This window comes from Pituophis catenifer, unplaced genomic scaffold (genome assembly GCF_029215685.1).
Source record: "Pituophis catenifer annectens isolate HBS135680 unplaced genomic scaffold, rPitCat1.0.hap2 SCAF_1, whole genome shotgun sequence".
In the NCBI taxonomy this organism is placed as follows: Eukaryota; Metazoa; Chordata; class Lepidosauria; order Squamata; family Colubridae; genus Pituophis; species Pituophis catenifer.
Window position 1 is genome coordinate 236,210,166 of NW_027256881.1, and position 11,840 is coordinate 236,222,005.

General features: G+C 39.5%; 1 protein-coding gene across 1 annotated transcript; it reads right to left on the reverse strand.

Moving 5' to 3' along the window:
- Nucleotides 1–1,361: 1,361 nt before the first annotated feature.
- LOC139327424 (ubiquitin-conjugating enzyme E2-18 kDa-like) lies at nt 1,362–5,054 on the reverse strand. The gene is made up of 4 exons (XM_070957250.1): nt 4,959–5,054; nt 3,949–4,044; nt 3,450–3,636; nt 1,362–3,337 (listed from the first exon to the last, which is right to left on the reverse strand). The coding sequence occupies exons 1-4, from the start codon at nt 4,986–4,988 to the stop codon at nt 3,183–3,185; spliced, it is 468 nt and encodes a 155-aa protein (XP_070813351.1). The 5' UTR covers nt 4,989–5,054; the 3' UTR covers nt 1,362–3,182.
- Between the last annotated feature and the right edge of the window lie 6,786 nt (nt 5,055–11,840).

An 11,840-nucleotide genomic window follows, 5' to 3' on the forward strand; every position in this document is an offset into this window, starting at 1 on the left:
GTATTTCAAAAGCTGAACGATACGGCCTTCTCTTAACACCTCCTACAGAAGAGCAGAATAACAGAGCCGGAAAGGGGGGGGGCGTTAGAGGACTTCTAGTCCAACCCCTGCTCAAGCAGGAAATCCTGTAACAGGGATGTCAATCGTATTTCTTTGAGGGCCGGATCAGCATTGTAGTTCTCCACTGTGGGCCAGCTGGGCCCCATTTTGGCCAGTAAAGTGCTGCAGGCCGTCCAGGCCAAAAACGGGATGTGCAGGGGCTGCACACGGCCCCCCCGTGCCCCATTTTGGCTGCCAGAGGCACCGCAGCCTGGCCCTGTGGGCCAGATTTAAGTACCCCGCAGCCTGGATTCAGCCTGCAGCTCTTGAGTTTGACATCCCTGCCCTAGAACAGTTCAGAAAAACTGGTTGTCCAACCTCTTCCTAAAACCGCCCCGTGTTAGAGCAGCCACAAATTTTGGAGGAAAGTCATTCCACTGATAATGGCTCTGTCAGGATAGTAGTAGTAGTAAGCTTTTATTGCGGTCAGAGACCAAATTAAAATACACATAGAAAGGGAGTATATTTTACAATTATAGATAGATCACGTGACAGTACACCATCTACTGCCTCAGATACAATCTGTACTGTCAATACTAGTGATCCTCTGCCGTAGGGCTTACCCGTCTCTTCCCCCGTTTTTTTTTCAGCCACGACTGCAGCAAAATTTTTTGCCACCTTTAGACTTATATTGGGGTCTGCGTCCTGGAGTAGGAAATAAAGGCTGAACAAATCAGGTGAACCAGGGAATCTCTGGGAAATAGGAGAAATGAATCTTGATCTTATGTCCCGGCTCTGTCAGGAAATTTCTCCTTAGTTTTAGGTTGGTTCTCTCTTTAATAAATTTCCATCCATTGCTTCTTGTCCTCCCTTCAGGTGCTTTGAGAATAGGTTGACTCCCTCTTCTTTGTGACAGCCCTTCAAATGTTGGAAGACTGCTATGATGTCACCACAGTCCTTCTTTTCATTAAACTAGACACACCACTATTAGCAAAATTCTGTTATACTTCACAGAACTGCTTCTTAGCGATTACTGGGCGTATGATTCATTGTAACAAGAAAATTCAGACAGGTAAAAACAATGATCGAAATAATGGTCTCTTTCTCTCTTTCTAGGGGTACTTATCTGCTTTGCCTACACGCTTGGCCTCCTGATACAAAACTGATGTCATACCAATACTGTTACACAATGTTGCATTGTTGACAATATATGTGCTTGTGAAGCCACATGTATTGTTAACAGTTGTTAGAACTCTGCAAAGGTGTAAAATCAAATTCACATAGAGAAAATGAAAAGAAAACAATAAGACACCAGGAATCTGTAATGTAGTAATGTATCATTCTTTATCATATCTTATAACCTACATTTATTACAGAACAGAAAGTCAGCTCAATGTATACTTTCATGGTGGCAGGAGGAAAGTTAAAAAGCAACACAGCCTGTGCAATTGCTAAGGTTTAAGAAAAAAGGGAAACACTACAATATATTAAATAAATTAAACTTGGTATTGAAAAGGAAAGATTTGGAAACAATCCTGAAGTACTACAGGAATGACTATGAAAATGGAAAGTTATACGAAGAAGAGCAAATTAAAAAGAATTAAGAATGTGTTTATTTTCTTCATTCAAGGCAAGATATACTAGCAAGGGAATGGCATGCAACAAAGCATCAAATGCAATATTCTTTTTTCCAGAAGTATTCCTATTGGTCTGTTCCTGATAAATCATTCTTTGCTTAGAAAGTATTTGGAAAACAGAAAACTTAGAAAACAGTACTTTTTCTTTGTAGAATTCTAACTTTATTCCTATGATGTACTCCTGTAACTTTGCAAATGTTCTAATTTGTTCTGCTCTTTTAAGGGAAAATATTATTTTGTTTTAGAAAACTATGCCATCTCTTCAGTTCAATATGAAATTTATTGAAATCCAATACTGACTTCAAAGCCAGAACTATCCTTTCAGGTAACAGATTTTAGCTCCAGGATGGGGAAAGTAACATGGGTTTTCATCCGTACCATGAACAGGCACAGATTTTTAACTTAATTCAGATGCATGCATCTGTATCTTAATTTTGAACCTATGCTTATTCCTAAATTTATCCTTATTTCTAAATGTTCCCCAAATGAGTAGTTCTGGCTTTAAACTCAGAAAAGTCCAAATTTTCTTTCTTTCGTTTGGAAAAATTTTTCAGCTTTATTTCTTATACACATAATATAAAATGTACATTTTCTTATACATAATTAATCCTACATATACGTTTCCTTAAAGAAAGCATTAAAATAAGAAAGCAATAAAATAAGGCATTTTAATTACATTCGGTGTTGCTCTTCTACCCTTTCTTCCCTCATTTTGCAACAACCCTTCTTCTTCTTCTCCTCTTTCCCTTCCCTCCCTCCTCTCCTACCTCATCCTACTTCCCCTTCCTTTCTCCCACTCCTCTCTTCTTTTCCCTCTACTCACCTTCTCTCCTAATTCTATCCCCTACCCTTCCTTCCTCTCCTTTTCCCTTTCTTCCATTCCTCTCCCTCCCTCTCCTCTTCCTACCCTCTACTCCTCTCTCCTTTCTATCTTCTTTGCTGTGGAATATTCTCCTTGTTTGGTATCCGAACAACTCCTGTATTCTAATAGTATAAACTTTCTTTCCATTTCTTTTCAGATTTGTTTTATCAGTATTATCATCATAATTGTACACTTATTCTTACTGTCTTCTTCTTCTTTTTTTTTTTTAATTTGATTTATATGCCGCCCTTCTACGGAGACTCAGGGCGGCTTACAATGCGTTAAGCAATAGCCTTCATACTTTTGTATATTTATACAAAGTCAGCTTATTGCCCCCACAAACTGGGTCCTCATTTAACCTACCTTAGAAAGGATGGAAGGCTGAGTCAACCTTGAGCCTGGTGAGAGTCGAACCTGCAGAAATTGCAGGCAGTTGTGTTAATAACAGGGTGCATTAAACCACTGTACTACCAAGGCTCCTTTCTTTTTCCCCCTCCCATCCCCCTTTTTCATTTACTCTGAAAAGTCCAAATTTTCATCATGCATATTTTTTGTCTGGTCCCTCTTCTCTACCATCCCATTGGTAAACAAAGACTTTTGAGGCTAAAAATTATATAAGGTAGACTCCAATCGGTGAGCACAGGTCACTCGCATGGCCGCTTCTCACTGAATTTGTAGGTGTGATCTTCAGCCTGTAACAGGAATCTCTCATGTTCTTCCTTGAATTCCTTGGCCACTTCTAGGTTCACTGGGTGGTCTATGTCAGGCTTATTTACCAGCTCTATCAAGGCATAAATTACTGCAGAAAAGATTAAAAGTGACACTTCCTTGAAACAGAGAAAAACATACACAAAGTGGCAATTGAATGAAAGCCATCTAGCAGCCCCAGCTCTCTCCATCCTATCTCATACCTTGCTCTATCCTTGTATAAGGCTCCCAGTTCTTTTCGCTGATGATTGGCAGGCAGCATTTACCCTTCTCATCCACATTGGGGTGGTAGATCTGGGTTTTGAACCTTATTGTAGGAGGCCTGAGTGGATACTCACATGGAAAACTTATCTCAATCCAGAAGGCCCCTTTATTGTATGGAGGATTATCCTGGGTATAAGGACAGGAACAAGCATGATTCATAGGAGATTAAGGAATGCAATTTTCCTTGCAGACCAAACTAAAATTAGATGTCAGTCCCTTCCCAAATGGTGAATATGGAAGGCCTTTTAGTACCCCACATTGAAAATGTAATCCACTCCCGCTTAAATAAAGACTCTGATACTTTGTGGTGTTTTCATGATCATCCAAATCATTGTTTGAAGTGACAGCATGCTAGATTATTCTGACTAGTACCTGTACATTACAATTTCCTGCAAGATGTCAGTCTCAATTGTTCTCATCCAGCTTCTTTGAACTCACCGGCATTAAAAGTCCTTTCCAAAGGAGAATATTGGTCACATCTGCTTGAATGTCCCGAAAGCATCTTAACCCTAATTTCTTAATGATATCAAGTTCCTGAAAAGACAAAAATGAATGAAGGATGGATCGATGAACGAACGAACGAACAAATAAATGCAACAAAAAACACACACCACAAAGTAATTCCGAGATCAATGCTGACAGCAGCTGGACACATTTCAAGCAACCTAAATTCTCTCATTCTGGATTTAAGGAGGAATGGTGCGTGTTGAAATCCAATGAATCTTCTTTTCATTTTCAAGTCATTGTAAAAAACGCAATGGTTTATATCTAGAAGCGCACAGATCTGCTTCATGGCTTTTCTGAGTCACAGATCACTTCACATTCTCTGAAAACAGCTTTTCAGTTCGGTTCTGTTTCCTCCTCCCTCCTTTCCACGGAAAGCTTTCCAGCCAGCAGGAAACGAAACCGAAAGCACCCAAGAGCTCCTTTTCTCTGTCGGCCTTCGTTTCAAGCATTTTCCTTCGAAATAGGGGTTACCCGCTGAATATTATCCCTCTCCGGCTCTAAAGGAGGCATTCTGGGCATCGAAGTATGAAAAGATGTTAGGACAGTCCAGGCAGATGCTCCTCTAGCTCACGTATCGGAGAGCATCCCGTTAAAGCGATCCTCTCCCTAGCCAAAAGTGAAGCAAAGTATTTAAAAACTGAAGCTAAACATTTTCTGCCGAAGACTGCCTGCCCACCCCATCCCGGTTAAGCCTCCAGAACTGCCTGGTTGCCTAGCAAGTATCCTTCCTGCCGGAGATGCCGGAGGGGCTTCCCCCAAGACCTGCGGGTTCGAGACCCCGTCGCCGCCGCCTCCTTCTCAAAAGAGGCGCGCCTTATCAACTTCAATCCCTTGCGATCTTTTCTGCAGCACAACCTTCCTTCCACCCACCCCACCTTCGCCTTCCTCGAAATGCCTCCGAAGCCCTAAAAGGGTCTCCCAACCACGCGTCATCAGCTTACCTTCGCCACCCTCTTGCCGGCTCCCGCCATTTTTCTTCGATCCGATCCCGAACGCGCTCGAGCTACCCACGATCCCTCTCGCGCACCAGGCAGGGAAAGAAATAGCGCCGCGAAAGGATCCCTTCCTGCTGCTGCGCTGCGTTATCTTGGTCGGAAACTGGCCTTTCCCTTCCGCGATCAACCCTTCCCCGGCTAAGGAAATTCTCGGTAACCCAAAGATGCTTTTTTAGGAGGCAACTGGACTTTCCTGTTTTTCTTTGAAAACGTTTCGCTCCTCATATAAATTCTTCCATTCCCCACCATGCAGTCAGAGCTGAAGAAGCTTCTTGGATGAGAAGCGAAAAATCTTCAAAGAAAAACAAAGATGTGCTCTGGAGTCAACAATTTTGGGTCATTAAAAATATTATTTATGGATATATGGGTGAGCAGTTTCCATTAGCTTGAGAAGTGCATGAGGCATTGCATTGGATACTTTATTTTATTTCCTATTGGACTCTGGATGGTTTATAGTATGTACATAGAACATATTAGTCAATAAACTGCTAATATTAAAAAAGTAATAACTCATAAGATTACACTAGAAATAACATTAGAAGTATATGTCTCCATTCGCACTATTAGCTGCAGGGGGGGAGTATCATTACTTAGGGAAATTCCATATACAGCTAATATACAATTGTCAGCAACTATGTGAGCAGAAAAAAAATTCAACACCTCAGTCTTGTAAATTGGACTTTGAAGATGCAGGTCAGAAAAAATATTAACACTTTTGAAATTGGGTATGGGAGAAAGTTCTTTTGAGAATACCATGGACAGTCAGGAAAACAGACAAGTCATCAGACAGGGTCTTATTTTCGGGGAAACATGGTATACAGTATCTGACAGCTATCAAACTAACAGTAAGTAGAGTATTACAGTCTAGTTTTTTCTTCATAGGATCTAAATCTATAATCCTAAATATTGAATCATAATGTCCTACAAATGGACCTAAAATAAACAAAGTCAGAGAATAAATTGAACACCAATATTTCTGCATTTAATCCATTTGTGAAATAAAGTTGCTCACAATCATCTACCCAAATGAAGAAAATGTCATCTGCAAAACAACATCAAAATAAAATACATGATGAAAAACAATTGAATTCCTTTTGAGGGGTCATTAGTGCTTTCTGAGCTTGATTGTTTTCTTGCAGATGTTTCATTACCCAAACTAGGTAACATCATCAGTGCTAGCCGTGTTTCTGCAAGAAAACAACCAAGCTCAGAGAGCATCAAGGATCTCTCATCTCAACCCTGAGCTACAAATTATCTCCTTTATTGAATCCATTACACATTTGGATTTTCAAAAGTTCCATAAATGGTTTAGTTTTTCTGGAGACTCCGTGGCTATCCTTTGGTCTGACAGATGAAAGTGTGATTAAATGAGAAATAATTCCTGAATAAAACAATATCTACTAGTTCAAAAATGAGATGAAAACCGGTAGTCCTTGACTTAGGACCATAATGAAGCCTGCACATTGCAGTCATAAGTCATGGTCATAAAGTGGATCATCACATTGTTAAGCATATTTGCAATTGTTAAGCAAACACCACAGTTGTTGAGTGAATCCCTTGTTTGCTATGGGTGGTTTTGTCAAAAACTGGAAGTAAACACCAATTCTTGGCAAAAACATAAATTACAAGCACGTGACTACGGGATTCTGCAAAATGCCATAAATTTTGCCCAGTAGCCAAGCCCCCAAAATGCAGTCATGTGACAGTAGGGAAGCAGCAGCTGTTGGAAATTCTGAATTGAGTCAGAAGTACCTTCTGGTATCTATTACAACTTTGATCTGTAGAAGGCCTGTAAACACTCCAAAGTTTTAAAGTATTCCTTTAACTGAGATTCATCTAAGGAGTCTGGTATATAAGGAAGAAACATGGTAACTAATAGAGCATGATACAAAATGGAGTCTATCTAAACATCTTTGTTGATAAAATTTGTAAATACTCTTAAATTTAAAGTTGTAGAACAATTTCTTTCCCCCCCCCTCAAAAAAATCCCTACATATTTGACCAAGGGATCTAAAATAATGCTAACTTTATGTTGCTTTGCAGCATGCTGCCTTCATTTTTTTTAATTACTGAAAATTATACAAAAGTTGTGTGATCAAAGAACCCTGTGAACCCAAGGGAAGTATCTATGGACACTTTGGTACCTGGAGTTAGACCAGAGGTGGGTTTCAGCAGGTTCTGACCAGTTCTGGAGAACCGGTAGCAGAAATTTTGAGTAGTTCAGAGAACCGGTAATAAAAATTCTGACTGGCCCTGCCCCCATCTATTCTCTGCCTCCCGAGTCCCAGCTGATCGGGAGGAAATGGGGATTTTGCAGTAACCTTCCCCGGGTTTGGGGACGGAATGGAGATTTTGCAGTATCCTTCCCCGGCCACGGCCACCAAGCCACACCCACCAAATCATGCCACGCCCACCAAGCCACGCCCACAGAACTGGTAGTAAAAAAATTTGAAACCAACCACTGAGTTAGACCCTTAAATATTTGAGAAACTAAATAATCTAAGAAATGAAATGAAATGTCCCAGAAACAGAAAATAACAGTGGTAGTGATGGGAAGATTGCTCCTAATATACTCTGTGTGTGTCTCTGTGTGTGTGTGTGTGTGTGTGTGTGTCTCTCCGTGTGTGCATATGTGTGTGTGTTGTGAGAATCATACATGAAAACTATTTTCCCCTTACAGAAGCAAAATGACCATTACGTTATAAAAAGGTTTAGTTTAAATTGTACTTCCATTTTATTGTGTGCTAGTCAGACCCATTGTCTTGTGCAGTGCTGTGTTGGGCAATGGGCAATATATTCAGGAAGGACTTGAGCAAACTAGAAAGATTTAGAGAAGAGCACTGTGGTGATCACAACTCAAAAAAAAAAAATCTAGCCTCACCAAGTACTGAGACTGAAAGGAATCAGAATGGTTAGCCCTGAGGACACAAGACTGACTGGATAATATACATGCCCTCTCCAGCAATTGAAAGTTGTCATATACAAGGCCAAACTCTGCTCCTATCATCTCAGAGGGCAGAATAAGAAACCATTGGTTTAAATTACACAAAGGGAATTACATAAAGGAAAATTCACCAGAGAAAGAAAAAAAAATTATATCTGGAGAAGAACTATCCGTGGTAGACCACTACATATAGCTTGGCCGATGGATCTCAGTGGAAGGGGGATACAATAAAGGAAACTGAATGCCGTGTTAAATGTGGTTGGCAGGCATTCAACAAGCTAAGTGTAATTTTAAGAACAACCTCCCCCTATGCCTGAAGAGAAGTTTTCAATCAGTGTGTGCTTCCTGCGCTAACATATGCCAGTGAAACATGGACACTAACCTCACAATCGATACAAAAGCTACGAGAGGCACAAAGCGCCATGGAATGATACATGCTCGGCATCACAAGACAAGATGGAAAGACCTGCACATAGATTAGAGAACAAAGGAAAATATACAATGTCATCAAAAGAGTAAAAGAATTGAAATGGAAATGGGCCGGTCACATAGCAAGATGAACCGATGGCAGGTGGACCAAGGCAGCCATAGAATGGATCCCACTTGATAAAAAGCATCCACGAAAGAGACCTAAAACAAGATGGATTGACAACATCAGCAAGTATTGCGAGCCCAACTGGCAAAGGAAAGCTCCAGACCGTATTGGTTGGAAGCATGCAGCAGTGGCCTTCATCCTGCAGTGGACAGACAATGGCGAGAATGAAGATGAATGATGAAAGAGAATTTCCGACTGTTTCTTAGAAAAACTTACTAACAGTGGTAATAGTTGACAGTGGAAGCAAATACAGTACTGTGAATGGTGGTGGCCTTTCTTTCACTGTGCGTATTAAGGAAGAAGCTAACGATTGTAATGCTTTAATTTGATTTCCTCCATTGAGCAGAGGGTTGGATTTGATCTGCATGGCCCCTTCCAACTCTGTGATTTCACAATTCAAAGATTTAAGATTGACCCCTTAAAAAGGAATATTATTTGCTCTACTTGCAAGTCTGCTTCGGATGGCTCCAATGTTGGTCACCACCTTTAAAGCGCTCCATGGCATAGGGCCTAGCTATCTGCGAGACCGCCTGCTGCTACCGACGACCTCCCATCGACCTGTGCGCTCCCACAGAGAGGGCCTCCTCAGGGTGCCATCAGCCAAACAATATAGGCTGGTGACCCCCAGGGGAGAGGGCCTTCTCTGTGGGGGCTCCTACCCTCTGGAATCAGTTGCCCCCTGAGATAAGGAGAATCCATGACCTCAATGCCTTCCGTCGTTCCCTTAAAACCCATCTTTTCCAGCAAGCCGGGTTGGCGTAAGAAATTTTTTTTAAATTCTTTTAATAAGTCTGTGATTTCTTAACTTCGGGCCAAAATTTATATATATTTTTAATTGTTTTTAATATTTGTATTCTATGTTTTTATCTTGGCTGTACACCGCCCTGAGTGCTCAGGGATAAGGGCAATATATAAATTGGAAATTAAATTAAATTAAATTAAATTAAATTAAATTAAATTAAATTAGATGTACTCTTATTTATTTATTTATTTGTTTATTTATTTGTCAAGCATATATAAGATAACAGGTAAAAGTATAAACATAATTTGAATACATGAAAAGAGTAAGAGTAAAAAGGAATATTAGGAATATTAAACAATAACGATAATAAACATGTTCTAAGACTAAAAAGTTAACATCATTACAAAAGTTGCTGATACAATAATCACAAACTATAATCATCTTAGTGATGATTTCCACACAGTTCACTGCCAGGGCATTTTATGGGGACTTTTTGACTCTGTAAACATTGTATTCCTGCCAGGAGCAATGTGATGCCCTAATCAGCCACTTCTGAACCAGTAACCTCTTCTTTTGCTGCCCCCACTTCCTTCTTGGCTGGAACCCCCTAATATTCTGTCTCTCTCTCTCTAGTACAGATTGTCCCCCAACACATGCTTCTGGGCAAGGCCTGTTATATTAGAGGTGCTTCTGTCTAAAGTTAGTCATGGGATTTTTCTCACTGTATTGGTTGCCCTTTGTTACAGAGCGTGCCATGGAAGGTATTTATCATTCCAGTTGTCATCTGCCCTATAGATAAGCCAAATATTTCTCAGACAGCATCCACAACCACAGCTTCACAGTTCTTTCCTGCCTTAGGCAGAAAACATATTCAGATATGTACATGTCACATGCATGCATATAGCACTGAATATTCTGTTCCATTCTTCCTTCCTTTATCCTTAGATGCACTCGTGGTTTCATATATGCCTCTTGCACCTAAAAAGCATTTGTAAAATTTGTCCAAGGGGTCTTCTTGAAGGGATAGTAGATTCACCCAGATGCAGCTCATTTCCAGTTATAACAACTTCTAGAACCATGCAACCATCATTGTATTAAAATACCAGCATTATAAAATATCACTTCCATATAAGCAATATAAATAAATCACTAGTGCAGAAATAAAGTGACTCAAAAGTATGCTCAAGCAAACCACTGTTATTTGTTAATTGAAAATATTTATATGTTCCCTTTTTGTGTAAACTCAATCAGGGGAAACCATTTTATTTTCTGATAAGGCCTAAGCAGGGCTTCAGAGGTAATACTAGCATTTTAAAATGCTTTGGCACAGAAGTGTTTGTTGATATAAGTGCCACTATCAAATCACCTAGTACCTACCAATGTCCAAAGGTTCAGATACCACAGCAGAGAAAAACCTATCATCTCTTGATGAGAGAAAAGTGAAACAGAATATGTAATGTTATATAAAAGTAGGTGTTGGAAAAGAATGCTTCAACCCTGCTTCATAATGGTAATTGTTTAATTATGAAGGACAAAGGGAAAATGATCTATTTTCCAAATTACCAAAAAATAATCACTTTCTGCACCCCATAATTTCTCCACTTCCACCTCCTTCTTTTTCTGAAATCTGGCTGCAAAGTCTAGTTAAAATATCTCTTTCAGAGCTTGCATAATGTTTGAGATGTCATAATAGTAATACACATGGACAAAGGGTAGGTTGCATGTTTGACATATTTTTGCAAGAACAGAAGATGAGTCAGAGAGACCATGTTTGCAGAAGATTCTGAATGGAAACAATCACTCTGGTTTGAGAGAGACAAATCCCAGTCATAAACTGTGAGAAGCTACATGCAGTTTTTCTAGACATGGTGGTAAAATAATATAAAAGCTTTGTTAAACATACTTTGTTGGTTTTGCTGAAATGAACCAGGTGCAGAGTCAGAAATGAAAAGAAAAAAAACATACTGACGCATAAAGTTGCTAAAGAATGTGCTTCTGCAGTTAAACTAAGATTTGTAATTTTAGAAGCAGAGGCCTTTGTAGATCTTCATGCTTCATTTCAAAAACAACCCAGTCCATGCAAGGGATACCCTAGCAATTCTGGAAATTGTTTGATTTTGCAAACCGGTAGTAAAGGTAAGTAGAACCCACTCCTGAGTGATAGGGTTGAAAACTGCCATGGAAATACCTTTTAGTCACATTTCATTCCAAAAGAGGCAATTTTTCAAAAATGAGGAAATTAGCAGAAAGGAAGTAAGAAACATTAAATCAACATAATATGAACTAAGAAAGTATGATGCAAATCAGGGAAGCCTAGGAGATCAGCAGCATGTTTAATAAGCAATGTCAAAAAAACTCTTAGACACATGGAAACACTCAAAGATCATTTCAGAAAGTGGAAATTTGGTGAAATGCAGATAACAAAAAGAAAGTATAGGTATGAAAAAAAAGAAAGGCAAATAGGCAATAAGGATTTTTAAAAATGATTTTGAAGAATTTGTTCACATATTCATGAATCATAATGACTTCATCATTTCATTAAATAAC